This window comes from Echinops telfairi, unplaced genomic scaffold, assembly GCF_000313985.2.
Source record: "Echinops telfairi isolate 266 unplaced genomic scaffold, ASM31398v2 ScPeMD7_12;HRSCAF=54, whole genome shotgun sequence".
In the NCBI taxonomy this organism is placed as follows: domain Eukaryota; kingdom Metazoa; phylum Chordata; class Mammalia; order Afrosoricida; family Tenrecidae; genus Echinops; species Echinops telfairi.
Window position 1 is genome coordinate 183,144 of NW_022103909.1, and position 18,665 is coordinate 201,808.

At 57.8% G+C, this 18,665-nt stretch overlaps 2 protein-coding genes across 2 annotated transcripts; both read right to left on the bottom strand.

The window, feature by feature from the left end:
• Nucleotides 1-964: 964 nt before the first annotated feature.
• SOAT2 (sterol O-acyltransferase 2) lies at nucleotides 965-9,880 on the bottom strand. Its single transcript, XM_045287218.1, has 14 exons — nucleotides 9,617-9,880; nucleotides 9,110-9,165; nucleotides 8,494-8,630; nucleotides 8,063-8,122; nucleotides 7,381-7,488; nucleotides 6,350-6,626; nucleotides 5,914-6,013; nucleotides 4,428-4,512; nucleotides 3,934-3,979; nucleotides 3,580-3,709; nucleotides 2,656-2,753; nucleotides 2,153-2,251; nucleotides 1,573-1,708; nucleotides 965-1,203 (listed from the first exon to the last, which is right to left on the bottom strand). Exons 1-14 carry the CDS (start codon nucleotides 9,693-9,695, stop codon nucleotides 965-967), a joined length of 1,650 nt encoding a protein of 549 aa, XP_045143153.1. The 5' UTR covers nucleotides 9,696-9,880.
• A 1,054-nt stretch (nucleotides 9,881-10,934) lies between these two features.
• Nucleotides 10,935-15,487, bottom strand: IGFBP6 (insulin like growth factor binding protein 6). The gene is made up of 4 exons (XM_004711448.2): nucleotides 15,107-15,487; nucleotides 12,412-12,545; nucleotides 12,082-12,201; nucleotides 10,935-11,277 (listed from the first exon to the last, which is right to left on the bottom strand). Exons 1-4 carry the CDS (start codon nucleotides 15,450-15,452, stop codon nucleotides 11,155-11,157), a joined length of 723 nt encoding a protein of 240 aa, XP_004711505.1. The 5' UTR covers nucleotides 15,453-15,487; the 3' UTR covers nucleotides 10,935-11,154.
• Nucleotides 15,488-18,665: the final 3,178 nt, after the last annotated feature.

The following is an 18,665-nucleotide window of genomic DNA, read 5'->3' on the forward strand; positions in this document are numbered from 1 at the left end:
TAGTTGTTATTCCGTCTGGCTCAGGTAACTTCCAGGTGGCGGGAGTGCTACAGCTGGGCTTTGGGAAATAGCATCCCCTAAAGCAGCGGTTCTCAACCTGTGGGTCACGACCCCTTTGAGGTTGAACGACCCCTTTGAGGTTGAACGATCCTTTCACAGGGGTCGCCCGATTCATAACAGTAGCAAAATGACAGTGATGAAGTAGCAACGAAAGTAATTTTATGAGGGGGGCGGGTTCACCACAACACGAGGAACTGTCTGAAAGGGTTGAGGCATTAGGAAGGTTGAGGATCACTGCTCTAAAGGAAGCAAGATGGCCTGCCACCCTTAGCCCCTCTCACCACACAATAGACGTAGCCCCTCAGGAGTTCCTGTCACAAAGGGGCCTTTAATAAACAATGAATGAATGAATGAATCAGCAATTAATGAGCAAAGAGGGAGACATTTATTCCACTGAAGGGAGTACAGAGTCAACAATCAAACCCTTCTGGAAACTGGGTGACCCAGATTTCTCCACGTCTCCCTTATTTGCCAAGTCTGTTAGGACCCCCAGGTCTCCCCACATCTGCTCAGTTATGGGGTGGGAGGGCTCTGTGCCCAGTCCATGGGAATAGGGCTCAAGAGTGACCGCTATCCTTAGTCTGTGCACAGACCCGCAGACCCTGCTCCCTGGGACCCCTTGGCGGAGGTCATGCATCCCAGGCCCCCCAACTCGGGGCCAGGACTGCAAGTACAGAGAGAGAAACCGGGTCCCAGGATCTGCAGGTAGGGCCTAACCTGGCGGTGTCACCGGGGTCGTGGGGCTCTCTGACCTCTAGGGATGGCAGGACCAAGACTTAGGTGTCACCAGCTCCCAGAAGGTTGTCTGTGCCAGAGAGGGGGTGAACTGTGAACGAGGTCTCTCCTGGGACCCACGCTGTACCTTCAAGACACAGAAGCCCACCCCCCCACCCCCACCCCTACCCTAGGCCAGGGCTGTTGAGTTGGGGAGCAGTAGGGAGCTGATGTTAAGAAGGGGAAGCTGGGTGCAGGGCCTGACACTGCCATGGTCGCTCACCTGGGATGGAGGGCAGTGCCGCCGTGCATACCACTCCTGGCAGTAAAGGCTGACCTGGATGCCCTGGCCCAGAAAGAGCAGGGTCCACATGAGTACGTTCCACGCAGGACCCGTGTGCCGGTCATGCATGGTAAAGTTCAGCAGCCCTGGTAAAACAGAAAACAGAGGCCACCCCACCTGCTGGCATCGCTGCCTCTTCTCCTTGGCTTCCCTCTTATCCCGCAGCACCCAGAAGAGGTGGAGCAGGAAGGATCTGTCAGGAAAAGATCTTGAACCTGGCTCCAGAAACCCACGTGGGTCTTAAGTGGCTCACAAAAAGCATTCCAAGCAGAAAACCTTCTCCCACATCCCCCCGATGTCCCTTGATACCTGTCCCCCTACCTCCAAGTCCCTCCCCACTCCAGCTCCTAGACTCTGAATCCTTCCTCCCGTATGGCCTCCCGCCTTAATCTGGGATCGCTTCGAACAGGTCCCTGGTCTCTTCCATGGGGATGACACACGGGGGCCACGCTCACCTCCAAAGACAAGGAAGAGCATCAGCATGACAGGATAGAAGAATCCCAGAACAAAGCAGAAGATGTACTCATGGACCACCGCGGAGACCAGGAACACTCCCAGCATGGCGGCCCCTCGCGCCCGGCCACCAATAAGCTGGCAGGAGGAGAGGAGGGGAGGTAAGCCTCCCGTAGAAAGCCAAGACTGAGTGTGGCACCGTGGGGTCGGAAGGGCGGGAGTTGGTCTTATTTAAGAGCACTTTGTTAACCACGGGGCCTCATCTGCAATGCAGAAGTGGGGGGTCACTGTAAGACTTGATTCCCGGGAAATGGACTGTGGAGATGAATGCTGTTGAAGATTGTGATAGGCAGGTTCCTGAGAAGACCCAGGAGGCGGGAAAGGCCCCAAGGAGGAAGCTGGAATGAGAGCTAAGGAAGAAGTCTGATGGCAAATAAGGCGTATTTGCCCGCTAGGTTGGGTAGAACAAAGGCAAGGGAAAGCCAAGGGTGGCAGGAGTTTGGAAAAGAAGCAGAGGGTAGGAAGGATGGCCCAATGACGCTCCATTAACTGGGGGGGTGGGGGGTGGTTCGGAGCCCGTACCCACAGCCCATCCTGATACACGTAGCTGTAGAGCCAGTCGTGAACCACCACGTTCCAAGTGCGATAGTAGTTGGAGAAGGACGTGGAGTTCCACCAGTCCTGGAAAGGGAATGGGAGGCGGGGCGTTGGCACTGGGCCCTGTCTCGTTCCAGGCCCGCCTCCCTGCCTTGGCTCCTTGGCCTGCAGCCCATCCTAACGTTCTCCCAAAGGGTCCGCTCCACGCCCACCAGACAGCTGGCATCCATCCTCTCAGCTCCCTCCTCCAGATCTGGGCTCCCTGCCCTCCCTCCTAGTGTGCCTCTCAGGAGAGGGGCTTTCCTTGTGCCACATCTACACCCTGGCTGGCTCTGACCTGGAGTGGCATTATGATCACACACCAAGGAGCACTTTTCTTTGTGGGTGCTTGGTGGGCTGTCAGCTTAGGTGAAGCCTGACACAGCTGCTGTTCCCCCCTCCCACCCCCAAACCCCTCCAGCATGCACTGGCCCAGGCCCAGGCCCCACGCGGTAGAACATCCTGTCTCCGAATCGCAACATCTCCGCGAACGCGTTGTGCCAGCAGTGGAGGAAGGCGAAGAAGATGAGCAGTAGCATGAAGATGCCTGGAAGTGGGGCAAGGGGGGGACGTTAGACGGTCCCACCGGACCACCCAAGCTGCTCTGATCTGGGCTCCAAGGACCCCCACCCCCTCTTGTAGCAACCATGAAGTTATTCATTCACTGACGCATGGATCCGTTGACCTGTCCCTTTGCTCATGAACACCGATTGGGCAGATGTTGCACATAGAGCAGTCTCTCAAAGACCCTGGCCATTGGAAGTCCACAGAGTGGTGGTCAAATAAATAATCGACTTAAACATGGCGCCCATTGATATACTTGGGAGTAGAGAGCAAGGAATGGGTCATGGTGGTCGAGGACAAAAACAAAGGAGGCATCCTGGGGGAGAGGGCATTTCCACCATGAACTCCCAAGTAGGAATTGGATTCCATGGCTGGACAATGGGGGAGAGGGCATCTGAGTTGGGGGACCAGAGTGGGCAAAGGCTGAGAACAGGGAAGCGCTTGTCTTTCAGGGAACGGGTTCGTGTGATGAGCTCATTAGGCTGAGAGATTGGTCTGCATGAGCAGGCGAACTCTGAGTGCCTGACCAAGGATTCAAGACTTCTCCAAAGTGCCTGTAAAGGAGAGTCACTGGGAGGCTGGAAGCAGATAGGGAATGATTAAGTTGGAGTAGGGATGTCCATCAGGACAGTGGGGTCAGGGAAGTAGGGAGGGGAGAGATGTGGGTGGCAAGGAGACAGGACTCAGGCCGACTGTGAGGGCTGCCAGCTGGAGGGGGAAGGTGCTGTAGCCGCTGGAAGCGGAAGCGAGAGGGGAGGAGAAGGAGTTCACGAAGGAGCCTTCTCCAGGACCGTCTGCTGTGGGCTCACCTGGCAGTGTGGCATGCAGGACGGAGAGCAGCAGTGTCCGCGTGCTGATCGGTTCCCGGCTCATATTGGCAAAGACAGGAACACAGAGGCGGCCCAGGATGAAGCAGGCATAGAATATGCAGCCCAGGGTCTGGAGGAAAGGGAGGGGTGGGGGGCGACAGATAACTCTGTGAAGGGCACTGCGAGCTGCACTCTCACCCTATAGAATTAGACCCGTGGTCCAACATGGGCTTCTCTTCCTTTAGCACCCCTTCCTCCCACCTCCCCGGATCTCCCCAGAAGATCACGCCCAGAAATGCCTCCTCAGCCGCCCTGAGTAACCGGGGGGCCCACCCTTCTACCCCACCTTCTGACCTGGGCAAAGTTCTTGGCCACATAATTCCACCTGATGTGAGATGTCCTGCAGCAGCAATGGGATAACATGTTTCTCATCCCTTTATCGTGGCCCCAGTTCAGGCCCGCACACAGCTTCTCGGGCCATTGCTTCATGGCTCCCTCAATCGCTCAGGATTATCTGGGGAGGTGGGGGGCGGGGGTCTAGGACACTTGGAATCTCCCATTGCAGAGTGGATGAGAGGACCATACCTTGGGTATCTGCTAAGACGACCAACCATCCCAGTTTGCTCTGGCATGAGGAGCTTCTGGGGACCCCAGATATTCAGCCTAAAACTGGGATGGTCTTGGGCAAATCAGGACAGGTGGTAGGCTACCTGCCACTTAGCCCCCATCCTTTTTATGAGATGCTTCCCGAGAAAGGAGCCAGTGCTTGGGTGAGACTAAGGACTTCCAGGGGGCAGTGTAGACGATGGGAAAGGTCCTTCCTCTCAGGGAGGGGTGGAAAGTCTCACCTGGGGTACGTCGTCCGGTAGATGAGTGTGGGGCAAAAGAGGAAGTAAAGGTAGCTGGAGAAACTGGGGGCCTGGATCCCCTCACCTGGAGAAGAGGAGTGGTCAGAGGAGGGGGGAGGGGCAGAGAGCAGAGGAAGGGGCTGTAGGGAAGGTGATAGGGTTGGGGAGTGACAGCACTGGGGCCAAAGTGAAGAGGGCAAGGGCTAGATGGTGTGGGAAGGGGCAGAATCATCTCTTCAGTAACCCCGGTTTTGCATCCATCCACGAGGCCCCTTCTCTGGTGCAAAACCAGCTGTGGTTGGGGCTTCATGTGTCCCCCACAAAGACTACCATGGCCCTCCTTCCTCTTCTGTCCCGGCTCTCCAACAAACTAGGCAAGGCTACAAGCAAACCCTCAGTGTCCAGGGCAACATGTATGGGGTGGGTCCTGAGACCGTCTGATGCCTGCGGTCCATAAGAGAGCCTCACACAGAGGTCAGCGCTGTGCCCAGTCGGCGAGATGAGTGGAAGAAGGCGGAGCTTCAGGACGGAGAACCCGGCAGAGCTAGCAAGACAGGTGAGGCAAGGGCCGGATGTTCCCACCCTCCTTTTTCAAGTTTGAGGAACTCCTCCGAGCCTTCACGTATGGGCTCAATCGGACCTCACGTCCAGCTAACCTGGTAGCACGTGGAGTATTACAATAGCCTGCGTCGTTTTCAAGTGTCTGCCCCTTTGCAAGGTCAACGTGTTCTTGTTCCACAACCTAGCTCTGCACCATTCGCCCGTGGGACAGGCTGACACTTGTCATAGGAGCAGATGAGGCACGCAGGACCTCCAGTCGAACCCAAGAGCAAAGAACAGCCCGGCGCAAGACTTGAACGGGAGGAAACAGCTGCCCGGGGCTAGCGCACCAGCCCATCATGAGCAATGACCGCCGACTTAGGAGCCTCTCTTTCCGACTCCATTTATGAACACCTGTCTCCGGGCACCTGATTACCATAATCCACCCATGTAGACCCAATTATTGGAATTATTCATCCCGTTCAAGACTAAGAGGAGTCCTGGTGGCCTAGGGGTTAAGTGATGAGCTGCTAACTTCAAGATCCAGTTTCAAAACCACCAGCTGCTCTTTGGGAGAAGGAGGAGGGTGCCTATTCGGGTCAATGATCACAGCCTCGGAAACCCACAGGGGCAGTTCTACCCTGTCCTACAGGGTCGCTAGGAATCGGAATTGACTCATTGGCAGTGAGTCAGGGTTTTCTTTGGGGGGTGGGAGTGAGGGGTGTCATGAAAAACATATCCTTCTTCCTAAACTCCCTTAAAAACCTCTCCTTTTCCCTTATGCCTCCTTTTCGAAGGACCATGCCACATCTCCTCTTGCAAGATACTTCTATAACCAGTCTTCTTGCTTGTGCGGTAAGCTTGGCTTCCAGCCTAACCGGGCCAGGGAAGGAACACCATCCACGCGCGGGACACTCGCTCCTACAACCCTAGCTAAACGCCTCACCTCCATCTCCTCCTGCTCCCCCTGCTCCTCCTCCTCGGGCGGAAAGGGTTGCAGGCACAGCCTCCCTCAGGAAGGAGTAGCTTTTCATTAGCAGCCGGACCTGATGGGGAGTGGAAGGAGGCCGGGTTGCTCCGTGCTCCCGCATGGCAGGAGGGAGGGAGGCCCATTTGTGTGCCCGATTTCCATTTTTGTCCGATCGCCTTCCTGCCGCTGCTGAGATGAGCGGAGGGTAAAGGGGGACAGACGGACACACAACCCATTTCCTTGCAGCCAGCGAGTTCCCGCCAGTGCCTCGCAACGGACTCCGCCCCCAGTACCCAGCGCCGCCCATGTCAAGACAGCGCCGGGTGCCCTTCCTCCAATGGACTCCGCCCCCTCCCCCGGGCACACCCTCTGTGCAAACGGCCCCGCCCACTCCCATTCGCGCTCAGCTCACCTGTTCAAAGACCAGGATGCAGCGCGAGGCCGGCGGGAGCTGATGCTCCACAGCCACGTGGAGCGGGAGGACGCCCAGCACGGCGAGGTGGACGGCCAGCAGCACGCAGCCCAGGCCCGCCCCCAGGGTCCAGGCGCCCCCGGCCCGGGGCCTCGCCCACAGCCGCAGGGCCTGGTAGGGCGCCAGCAGGGTGGACAAGAACATGGGAACCCACGTCACCAGCGCCAAGGGCAGCTGTCCGAAGCTGAAGATAAGTAGGTCAAACTCCAGCAGCAGCCTTGAAGTCGGGGGTGGGGTGTCGGGGGTGGGGAGAGAGACAAAGCAGACAAACTATGACCCATCCTTGGCAGTCTCCTCTTTACTCAGGAGGTTGGGACCCTGGAGCCCTCTGAGAATTTGGGGGTGCTGCAGAAGGGCTCGGGCCCTGGCCACCACAGGTGTTAAGATATGCTCCAGGGAGCTTTTAACTTTGCTTTTTGCTTGTTTGGTGCCTTTGAAGCAGGTGTCCTGGTAGACCAGAGCTAATGGAGTTCAGCCTGTCCGGCTCTAGAGGGCGTTCTGGAGGGAAACCTATGCACCCAGGTAATTGTATGCAAGTCTGCCTTCCCCACAAGACTGGGGTCCCTCACAGACAGGGATGGGGTCTGCCTGCTGTCCTACCAGACCCTGGACCTGGCTCTTAGTAGGTGCTTCATGGAGATTACTTGGATTGAATCAAACGAGCAGTGACAGCCGGGGCACAGCCCTGAGGTGTGCCTACACACACACACACACCACGTGCTATCTGCTTCAGGGTCAGGTCCCAATAAGGAGAAGCCCTTGGGAAGGGGCAGGGTGCCCTCAGAACGGCTGTTCTTGGGAAGGGCTCCAAGGTGGGTCCTTGGTTGAAATGCTGTTGGAAGCCTGAGTGGAGTTAATGCCTGTCCAGGATCCACGAGGGATCTGTGGTCCCGTGGTCCAGTGGCAGATGGGGCCCTGGGGACCCAGGAGTTCAGATCTGTGTGGCTCTCCCGGCTGGGAAGGGAACCTACCTGCCCTCATCGATGAAGTCGATGGCCAAGGTGCTGATGATGAAGACACACAGCCCGGCGATGAACATGTGGTAGATGGTGCGAAAATGCTGCACCTCCATTAGCTCACTGGAGGGACAGGGCAAGCGCAGTGTGGGCCAGGGCCTCAAGGCTGTCTGGACTAGCGCGGGCACTGTGCACATGAAGGCATGGGCCTAGTGATTGGGAACGTCCAGCCAAGGGCTAGGATGTGGCAGGTTTCGACCCCAAGTCCTTTCCTGCCCTGGCACATCTCTTTTTTAGTGGTTATCCTTCATAACCACTCAAAACTCAAAAACTCACTGCCGTCAAGTCGATGCTGACTCATAGTGACCCTCTAGGACAGGGGAGAGCTGCCCCTGTTGAGTTCCCGAGACGTTCGCTTTTATAGAAGTAGAGAGTCCATCTTGTTCCCACAGAGCGGCCGGTGGTTTTGAACTGCCGACCTTACTTAATGGTTAGCAGCCCAACGCAGACCTACTCTTCCACCAGGGCTCCCTTTCCATAACCACACCTGGGACAAATGGGGAAACTAAACTTTAGAGACCTTCTCCAAGCCCTGTCCCCAACCACCTAGCACCTGGGCATGAGAAATGAGGTGACCTAGACCCCTGGCTGAAGCCCTTCCTTTGCCTCTCTCCCCCAGCCCCCACCCCGGACTTACTCAAGCAGGGACTTTCGGATGATGAAAACTTTCCGTTTCTCAACGGCTGGCTTCCTGGTCCTGAATTGCAATGGTTGTTCTGGGTCAAAACCCAATGGAGGTGGCAAAGGCCAGAGGGCAGGGTCACAGGGAAGCTCAGTACTTGGGAGGCAGAGGGAGTAGAGGAAAAGTCAGGGCCAGAGAGCAAGTCCAGCTGGAGGGTCAGGGCCAGGGCAGAGCCGGTCATCCCTGACAGAGGAAGGCACAGAAGACATGCACTGAGGGTCAGGACGAAGGGGCAGTGAGGGACAGAGAGGGAAGATCGCCATCAGAATCGATGCCAAGGCTGACAGAGGCACCGCCGAAGGTGGAGTCTGTGGCTCTAGGTCCTGCCAGAGGAGGGGACCCCTGCCACCGTTCCCCAGCTTCCTGGCTCCTCGGCGGACTCTTACTTGCTCAAGGAATCTGTGGGAATGGAGAGGGGGGCTCCACCCTTTGGCGGGTAAGATTGCGCGGCCTCCCATATGGCCCGATCCAGCAGCTCCAGCAGCTGTCCCTGAGCTTGCTCCAGCAACTGCGTCTTCACCGCCTGTAGAGAAAACCAGGGGCAAGACCCACCGCCCCGCATCCCGCCAGCCAGCCTCTGGCTCCCCAAACACGGACTGAGCTCTAGGCTGGGCCCGGGATCCACTGCCAGGACTTAAGGAAGCACAAGCCACGGTCCCTGCTGAGAAGGTCCCCAGGAATGTCTCCCTTTCTGGCCCCCAGGGCAGCACTGAGGGCCAGGGAGGACCCAGGAGCAATGCTTCCACTCTCTGAGCCCGAAACCCAACCCAGGGCACATCTCTGAACCCTCCTCCTCTTAGATATGACCCACTAATTCTGCCCCCAGCAAATTCTCCGTCTACTGGTGACCTGGGTCCCTGTCCTGAGGACCTGGGCTTCCAAAGCTGAACCAACCCTTCACTCAAATCTGATCTTGGAACTCAGGAACCAATTGCTGGTTCTCACCACACAGGTCCCCACCCCTGCCTCCCTCTTTTTGACATCTGCCCTGGGACCCCTTACCTCCATATGTCGAGTCCATTGCACCAAGTCCGGGGGTCTCTGGGGCTCAGCGTTCCCTAGGAGGAGTGGGTCAAAGGGCACACTCAGGGGAGAAGAGTTAGGGTTTAGCAGCCTGGTGCAGACCCAGAGGCATCTTCCGTCCAGTCCAGGAAATACAAACTGGTTGCTCAGCAGCGCCCACAGCAGATTAGTTAATACCTCGTCTCCTGGCCAGGGCAATCAGATCGGAAGGAGAAGTTCTCTCGGCAGGGGTGAGGGGACCCTTGCGGAACACGGAGCACCCAGGGAATGTTCACCCTCTGGGAAGACCACGACCACACCAGCTCAAACTCAGGAGCCTGCCTCTGTGCCTCCGGTCTCCTAAGAAGGCCTTTGGGGGCAGGGGCCGGGGGTCTGCCTTCCCTCCGATGTCTCCCAGGACAGCAGGAGGGCCCTCCCCACAGTGCCTCTCACCTCCCAGCCGCCTGAGCTTTCTGTGCCCGCAGAGGGCAGCTCAGCTCAGCTCACCTTCTCCCGAGGGCCGGCGCTCCTGCTCACTGCCTCCCAGCCCTTCTCTCCTCCGCACCTGGGGGCCCTTAGGCTCCATGGCGTGAGCTGTGAGCGGGCAGCAGGTGAGCGGGCAGCAGGCCGTTTGCTGGCCTCCTCTTCACTGTGAGCACTCGCCCCACACAGCTCAGTTGATAGCCCCAAAGACCAAAGTCCTTTTAGCAGGACACCTCCGGAAATGTGACAGGTTATCTGGTCCAGAGGGCAGCGCTCAGCTACCTGCTGTCCGATGGCTGTCCCAGGGACAGACACATCCCCTCCACACCCCTATCTCCCAGAAGCCAGGTGTGCTCGCTCTCCCTCCCCCAGGAAAGGTGGCTGTGCACGTGGGGGACTTTGCCTCTCGGAGGCTTATCACTAGTAGAGCTTTGCCTCCCCTTCCGGCCTTTCGGGATGCAGGCTGAAGGTCGGGGAGGAGTCCAAACCATCTTCAGGTATCAGAGCCTTCAGTTTCCAGAGCCCAATAAGATCAGGTGTGGGAAAGAGTGTCGTCAGCTCGAAGCATTAGATGCTTGTGAGTAAAAGTCTGCTAAGGGGGACCAGGAACATCTGTGCGGATACAGTGCCTCTACCAGATCTTCGTTGTCAGGGCCCTGGGATGTCAGCCTTTCCTACACCTGTTTGGGTTCACAGGTAGGCAGAAAGACCAAACAAGCACTTATTCAGCACCAAGGGTATGTTAGATATTGTTACATATGGCAAAACCAGATGCGAGTCCAAAGCTTTGCTCATTGACCGGCTGGGTCGTGTGGGGAAGTGGGGGAGCCAATGTCCTCTTGTGCAAAATAGGTACAAAAAGCCCTACTTGGGCAGCTTGTCGTGAGCACAAACTGGGGTCAACCAGGTGAAAACATGCCGTCCAGGGCGTGGTCCCCACAGCAGGAGTTCAAGAAACAATCCTTTCCTTCTCCCCACCCCCCACCCCCTTGTTTGTTGGAAATAGACAAGCAGGAAGGGATTCGAGAGGCCCTCTTTGCTGAGTTTGGGCTGGGGATTAACTATTAATCCATCCCCAGCCTGCCTGTTCAAAGATCAGTGTTGGAGACAAGGTCACACCTTCTGGTGGAAGCCATGACTCCAGTGCCCCCTCACCCCCACTCCCACCCCCCACTCCCTGGTGGCTGGGTAAGTGAGGCTTGATGGTTTGAAGCTTCTACCAGTGACCATCTCCTGTTGGCTGAAGCTCAGCAGGAAGGCCTGAAGGTGGTCCACAGGGAAGGAGGGATGGCCGGGGAGGGGTTGAGGGGTCTCCACAGATATGAGAAATCAGAGATAGAGATCAGACTCCCAACACAGCTTTATTAGCACCCGAGCCTGAGCCAACAATCTCTCTGTTAGAGGACTGTGTGAGGCCCCAGGGTGACAGGGACAGTGGGACAGGGCCTGTAGGCGGCATGTGGGACCCAGGGGCCCTGAGTTATTTATTCATCATTCAATAAATAACCCAAGCTGCACCCGTCCATGCTTCTGCTGGCGGCCCTGCAGCCCGACATCCTGCCTCAGCCACTGCTCCCTGTGGGACACGGGGCGCTTCCGTTGTTGCCCTGTGCCCTTGGTAGGGGCTGGCCCATCCGATCCACACACCAGCAGGGGCCCCTGCGCTGGCCCTGGGAGGAGCGGCACTGTGGGGAGAGAGACACAGATCAGCAAGGCTCAAAGCTGCCGACAGAAGAGCTAAGGGGGGGAGGCTTGAACTTAGACCCCTAAAGTCTGTGTTCAAGAGACATCTGAGAGTCCCCTAGAGCGTGATGTCACCGGGCTCTCCCCTCTTAGACTTGCCTCTTCTCCACACGATGAACTGCACCCCCTCTTCGAGGCGCCAACAGCACTTCCCCTGGGTCTTCACACCCAGTCTCAGCAGCCTTGGGAGAACTGGTTCACAACTCAGATTCTCAGCCCCACCCTAGACCTACAGACTCAGACCCTCTACAGCAGGCCAGCACCCCGCCAGGAGTTCTGACGAGCTTCAAGTCGGAGAAGCACTTCGTTAGGCTCTTCCTTAGGTGTTGCAACTCCTCAACTGTGGTTGTTAACCACAAGGTCAGCAGTTCGAAACTGCCAGCCACTCCATAGGAGAAAGACGAGGCTTTCTACTCCCATCAAGGGTTACAGGCTCAGAAACCCACCGGGCCGGTTCTACCCTGTCGAGGGTCGCTCCGAGTCAGAATCGACTGGATGGCAGTGAGTTTGGATTTGGATTTTCCTCACTCACTCACTCACTGCCTTCGAGGGGCTACCAACTCACAGTGACCCCAGAGGGCAGGTAGGACTGCCCTTGCAGGTCACAGCCCAACATGTAACCACGATGCCACCGGGGCTCTTCGGTGGGGGTCTTAAAGCTGTAAGCTTCCTTGAAGGTGGAGGTAGTCTCTTCTCTAGGCGGTTTGTAAGTACCATGGAGCATAGCAAGAAAGGAGAGCCCTCACCTGCCGCTTCCGGTAGAAGCCTAGGTGGTCACAATTGGGCACGTAGAGGGTGTGAGCACCACGGAAGACCTCTGTCTGGAGTTGCTGCAGCACTGATTCCAGATGTCTACGGCAGGGACCCTGGCAGAGGGAGGACAAGCGGCTTGGACCTGCCCCAGCCCACCACCTACTGCATAGCCCACTGGGCCCCCACCCAGGTGGCCAGGACAGACCTCAGACAGGAAGGACAGATAGCAAGGTGCACCAACATTGACTCTGCCAGAGAGAATGGTCTCAGCTGGTCCTCAGGAACCCCCACCCCTCCTGCTCCCTGCCAGACCCCCAACGCACCATCTCTGTGTCTTGGACACCCCCAGGCTGAGCCGAAGTGGTAAAGGTCCCCGGGTTCCTCTCGTGGTCTCTGTGGTTCACATCCTGTGGGCGAGTGGCCCCTGCTTGGGGTCTACTCTCCTTAGGGTTCTTCCCTACAGCCACACGGGGAGAGAAAAGACTAGAAATCAGGCCAGATACCGAGACCAGAGCTGAGTGGGAGAGAGCCCTGTCCATCCCTGCCTGTCGAGGTGGGACAGAGGGCCTGGGGGACAGATGGGCAAGGGAGGGACGTTTGTCCCTGGCCCCACTCCTCAGTTTCATTCTCTGGCATGAGATGATGTTACCCTTCTGGAAAATACTGAGACCATTTAAGGAAGGAAGGGAGGGAGGGAGGGAGGGAGGGAGGGAGGAAGGAAGGAAGGTTTTCAAAAGCAAAAATTGAAGAGCCGATCCAAAGCATTCCTGGTTTCTTGGCTTTGAAACGGCCAGTCTCTCAGTAGGAGAAAGATGAAGCATTCTGCCCCCATCAAGATTCACAGCCTGGCAAACCAACCCACAGGGGCAGTCCTGCCGGGCCCGCTGTGAGTTGGACTCACTGCAAGGCAGTGAGATTTTGGGAGGCCTTGGGTTTCCAATGAGATGATCTGGCTGTTCCAGCAGAGGCCAGCAGGGGGTGCACCAAGCCTGGGAGATGGAGCAGAAGAGCCACAGATGCTAGCTAGCGCACTGGGAGTCAGCCAGAACCCAAGTGGAATGTGTGTCCCCTATGTGACCCTGTTGTGACTCAGCCCACCCCTCTCTGGCTTCTGGGGACTTCGTGGAGGGGCCTCTCCCGTGGCGCAGACTAATTCAAGCCCAGTGGTCCCAGGAGCATGCAAGGAGTGAGGGCCTTCCACCCAGTAGACTGCTCCTGGCCCTGGAGAATGCTTCAGACTAGAACGTTTCAGACTCAGGGCCTGGGGGTGCAAGGCAGGCTTGGGGGAGCTCAGGGCTGGAAACTGGAAAGGAAAGGCAGGCAGGGGAGAAAGTACCATTTGGAATTTGCCCCAGGGGTACAATTACACCTCTGGAAAGACATTTTCCTCCTGCATGCTCAGTTCCTCTCTCCCATCCTCCCCAGTCCTCCAACCTAGGCAGTAACTCCCGGATGCTACAAGCTGCCCAACGGCCTTGGCCATTTCCTCTCCAACCCTGCCCTCCCGCCCACACATACACACACTCCTTGGACCTGGCCCCTCTGTCCCTGCCTCCCACACGGTGCCTTCTAGAAGCTGTAGCAGCCTGTACCCCAGCGCTGGGACTGAAAGAAACTGAAGTACATTTCCCATCCCTTCCACTGAAGGTCGGGGAGCCCAGATGCCCTGGGAGAGGGGGGCACACAGATAGAATTTCCCACCCTCATCTCCCTTCAACTTTTGGGTGCTGACTCATTTCTGTCCCACCCACCTGGTGACTCAAGCTTTCTATTCTCTTCCCTGGAGGTAGGGTGGGGTGGGTGACCCGGGTAAGTGCAGGAGGGGGTTCTGAACGCCCGTGGCCATTGGTTTTCAAGCTCCAGACAATCTCTCACAGCTGGAGTTGGAAACTGCTCATTGGCAAGCCCCCAAGCCCCCTACACACACACCCTGCTTCGAGTGGTGCCCAGGGCACTTGCCATACCTGGGGTACCCCAGCTATGCCCCTGGTTCCGAGCAGGTTTAACTCTGACTTCCCTCATCTCGGGGCTCTGCCTTCTCTCTCTGCTTCAGTCTGGCCATCCTATGTTCTGGGCAGGGTCTTTGGCCACTCTGGTATGAAGAGGAGAAACATTCCCCACATAGTCTGGGTTCTGGGGTCCCTTCCTTCCTTTTCCAAGATGGGAACAACATCTGGGTCCTTGTTCTAACTTGGGGTCTGGAGCTGACGGAGCTGGGCCTGCAGGCAGCCTGCGTGGGGTCCACAGACAATAGGGCCTGTGGTAGTTTTAACTTGCGGGAGTGATCTTTCACAGCCCGGGTTGGAGAGGGAGGGCGTTGGCGAATAGGAATGGCGCCCTGGCCACACCACACCCTCCTGGGGGCAGGGGGTGGGCGCAAGACCCTCCAGCCACTCTTGGGCTGGAAACCCTCCCTCCACCGAGTGGATCCGCGTCAGAGTGACCCTGTAGAGAGCTTCCAAGGCTGAAATCGTTACGTAAGCCGACAGCCTTTTCTTGCTCCCGCAGAGCGGCTGCTGGGTTTGCAGCGTGGACCTTGTGGTTAGTGCAATGCTTACCCAGCGGCGCCGCCAGGCATCCCATCCAGCCCCCAAACCTCAAACGCACCGCCATCGAGTCGATGCCGGCTCATAGCGACCCTGCAGGACAGGGTCGAACTGCCCCAGTGAGTTTCCCCGAGTGTAATTCTTCATGGGAGTAGAAAGCCCCGTCTATCTCCCGCGGGGCGACACGTAGTCTCGAACTGCTGATGTTCCAGTTAGCAGCCCAACGCCTAACCACCGGGGCTCCTTCTAGCCTTTACAGAAGGGGCAGGAAAGGACGCGGGAACACGCCGACGTCTCCCTGCGTTGTCCCCGGCTCCCGAGGGAGGCGGGACCCCAGCCTTCTACCCGCTCCCGGACCCCCAGGCCCTCCAAGGAAGAGGTCAAAGGCAGGGAGCCGGAGGCCAGCCGCGCCGCCCGCCGCACCTCGGGGACCAGCCCTCACGTGGCGAGGCGGGGCTGCGCGCGGACTCACCCGAGGGTGCGCGCGCCCGGCGACAGCTGCCGCGCCCGGCCAGCAGCGCGCGCAGAGGCTCCTTGTCCCCCGCGGGCGGCTGGCACTGCAGTCCCGGGGCGCAGGAGGCGGTGTAGACCCCGCACTGTTCTCCCTCCCTCCGGAAGCAGCCCTCCGCTTTCGTGCAGGCTTCGTCCGCGGGCAGCCCCGCGTCCTCCTCCTCCACGCAGCCCCCGGGGCAGCCCGCCTGCGCCCCTTGCCCGCAGCCTGGGCACCGGGCCAAGGCGCCTCCTGCGCGGGCAGCGAGCTGCAGGGTTAGCAGCAGCAGCAGCAGCGGCGGCGGCAGCAGCAGCCCTCGGAGGGTCATGGCGAGACTTTGTGCCCGATCCGCTCCTCGTAGACCAGAGCAGGCAAAGCGCAGCTGCCGCCCGCCGCCGCCCCTCCGCCTTAAGTAGTCGCTGGCTCGGGGGCTGGGCCTTTTAAGAGCCAGGTGCAGTGGGGGGGTCGGGGGGTAGTCAGGGGCAATTCCTAAACTGGGTGGGACTGGAGGGAGCCCCCCCTCCTGCCTCCCTTCCTCCTTCCCGCCACCTGGGTCCTCCCCACGCTTTTCTCCCCACTCCCTTTCCAGTCTATTCGCTTCCAAATTGCTCTGATATTTCTTGCGTTGTCCCTGGGACTCGTCCCGGAACTTTGGGAGCTGGACAGCTGGCTAGATTTGGGCGTAGGAAGGGGAGGCCTGGAGTTGGATGGAGAAGGAACCGTGGGTCTGTGAGAGAAGGTGAAGGGCTGTAACACTCCCCGGGAGAGAGGGAGGGGGCCGCCCCAGGAATAGAGAAGGGATAGGGCTGGTGAGAGGGAGGGGCCCCTGGACAGGTGGAGAGAGAAGATGGGCACGCTGATTAAGGGGGTCGGAAGTCCAAGAGGAGCCCACCCGTAGCTGATGGGAGGACCAGTAAACTGAGGAGAGAAAAAACAAAAACTCAAACCCTCTCCCACAGGGTGGATTCCCACTGCGAGTGATCCCCTAGGCAGGAGACCTGCTTCCTAGGGGTCCTGAGACTGCCCATCTGTATGGAAGCAGGCTGACTTTCACAGTATTCTCCCTCGGAGCCAGCCTGTGGGTTCAAACCGCTGACCGTGTGGTTAGCAGCCCAATGCTTAGCCAACAGTCACCAGGACTCCTGAAGGAGAGGAAACGTTGGGGAAGGGACAAGAGATGAGAAGGGACTGTGGGTAAACAGATCTGAGGGAAGCCAGACTGGGGTAAAATGATAGAAGGGCTTGGGGGAGCAAGGGGAGGCGGGTGGAGGGTGTACCCTGGCCTGGGGGTCGTCTACAAGGGCTGCAGAGGGAGAGCAGGCAAGGTGAGAGCTGACTGCGCTAAGGACCGGACTTGGGCAGCGAAATCATGTGGAGAGCTGAAAAGTTTCAAGTTCGAGGGCTCCAGGCTGTGGGGTGATCTCGGGCATAGTGGTCTGAGTGCAGACCTTCACCCTCATCCTTCAACCAGGTCTGCCCTCCTCTCCACATCTGTCTCCCCTTCCCAGTCTCAGGTGCCCCCTCCCTCCACTCCTCTCTCCCTCCACATCTGTCTCCTCCGTTGGGTTTTCTGGGCCCATCAGCTGTGCTGCTCCAGCCCCAGGGACAGGGGCTGGGGCAGGGGGGCCGTTTTGCAGGAGTGCAGCATCCCAAATGGGAGCTGGTCCAGGCATTTGTCTGCTTGCTTGCCTGCCTTGGCTCCACTGACCTGCCTCTCCTCCTCTGCAGCCCAGCCCCACCCCTCCCCAGAGCCCAGCTTGGGCCTCCTCAAGAAGAGGAACTGCTTCCTGCCCACACCCGCCCAGCTCAGGCTTATGCAACGGCTGGTCTCATTCTTTCCTAAAACAAGGGCTGCGGGCAGTGACTAAGTTTAAATGCTGGGCCCCCAAGCCAGAATGTCAGCAAGGGCTCCCTGAACTTTTATATAAACACCAAATACAAACCCTAACTCCCAGCACCACCCCTCCCCAGGAGAGCTCTCCTGGGACCCTAGGGCCAGTGTTTGGGGAGGTGCATCTTCCCACAGCCTGGAGACCCTGCGGCACATTGGATGGGCAGGAGGAGGCCAGCGTTAGGGGAGCAAGGCTCTTCCACCACCTGCTTCGAGCTCTGACCCAGGTGGGGAGTCCAGTTCCTATCTGCAAACCCTGACCACTGTTTGGCCCTGAGCATGGTTCTGGCTGGGACTCCAGCCTGTTGCTCAATGGACAGGCCGCTGGGAAATAGAGATGCAGGAAAAGATTGGCCCCGGGTGTCAGTGTGATTGTTTCAATTTGTTTGTGCTTTTTTTTTTTATTGCAGAGAAAGCGCAGGACTCTGTTAGCCTCCACCGCCACTGCTTCCTCTTCCATGGCCACATGTGGCCAGAACGCTTTCTCTCCCTCACTGCTCCCACCTGCCCAGTCTGGGCCCACCCTGAAATCTCTGCTGGGCTACTCTCCCCTTTTACCACCCCTCCAGCAGAGATGTCCAGTCAGGTGTCTGTCGGTGCTGGGGGCAGACGGGTCTCCTGCTTGCAGCCTGAGACCCCGCGACTAGGCTTTTCCATTTTTTAGGCTACGTTGTGTCAACATCCACACGGCTCTGAAGGACATGGTGTGTGCTCAGGACAGAGTGTGGGCCAAGGTGCATGCCCCTCTGGGACTCTTGTCTGGCTCCAGGTGAGAGCAGAGTTGGCCACCAAGCAAATGGGGGTGCTACGTAGGCTTTTCCATAAATAACCTCTGCAGGAAATTCCTCTTCCTCTTGCAGATTACACTCCATTGTGTTATTCTCACAGCGCTCTGCATCCCTCACCCCAAGCCCAGCCCTGGGTCCCTGGCTTCCTTTGGGAATGTGCAGTGAAGGAGCAAGGCCGGCTGGAGCTCCAAGTTTGAGCTGAGACAAGTGGCTGGGCAGTCCACAGACAGAAAGAGGAGGTCCACTGACCCCGTCATGGTGCATCTTACGTGCCTCAGAAGCCACTCCAAAGGAGAGGTTGTCTGCTCCCCCAAACGATTTTACAGCCTTGGAAACCCGGGTCAGTTCTCTGCCCCAATATGCTCATTGTGTGTCAGCATTGAATCAATTGGGTTTGAAGATCAGTTTACCGAGGGACTCTGGTGGCCTAGTGGTTATGAATTCAAACACTGGTGGCATCGTGACGTGCCAACGTGGAGGTGAGTTCAGATCCGGGCCTAAAGAGTAAGTCAGGGCCCTGGTCTTGGAAGTCCCACCAACCTCTGTCCGACCAGGAATCCTGGTCTCCTTTATGATTTGGAGTTCTGGTCCACATTTTTCTCACACGGTATTGGGGACCTTGTGATGTGATCCTTTCAGAGCAGCTGACAGGGGTAGTCAGACACCACTTGGTCGTTCTGAGCTCAGGGTGGTAGGGACCGATATTGTTTGTGGGCCATCAGTCCATTGGACTCATTGTTTCCACATGTCTTTCAGTTTTCATCTCTCTTCTGTCCTCTGGATGGGGAGAAACCAAGAGTTGCACCTGAGATGGATGGACGCTCACAAACTTTTCAGACCCCTCTTACTGCCAGGTCACTGG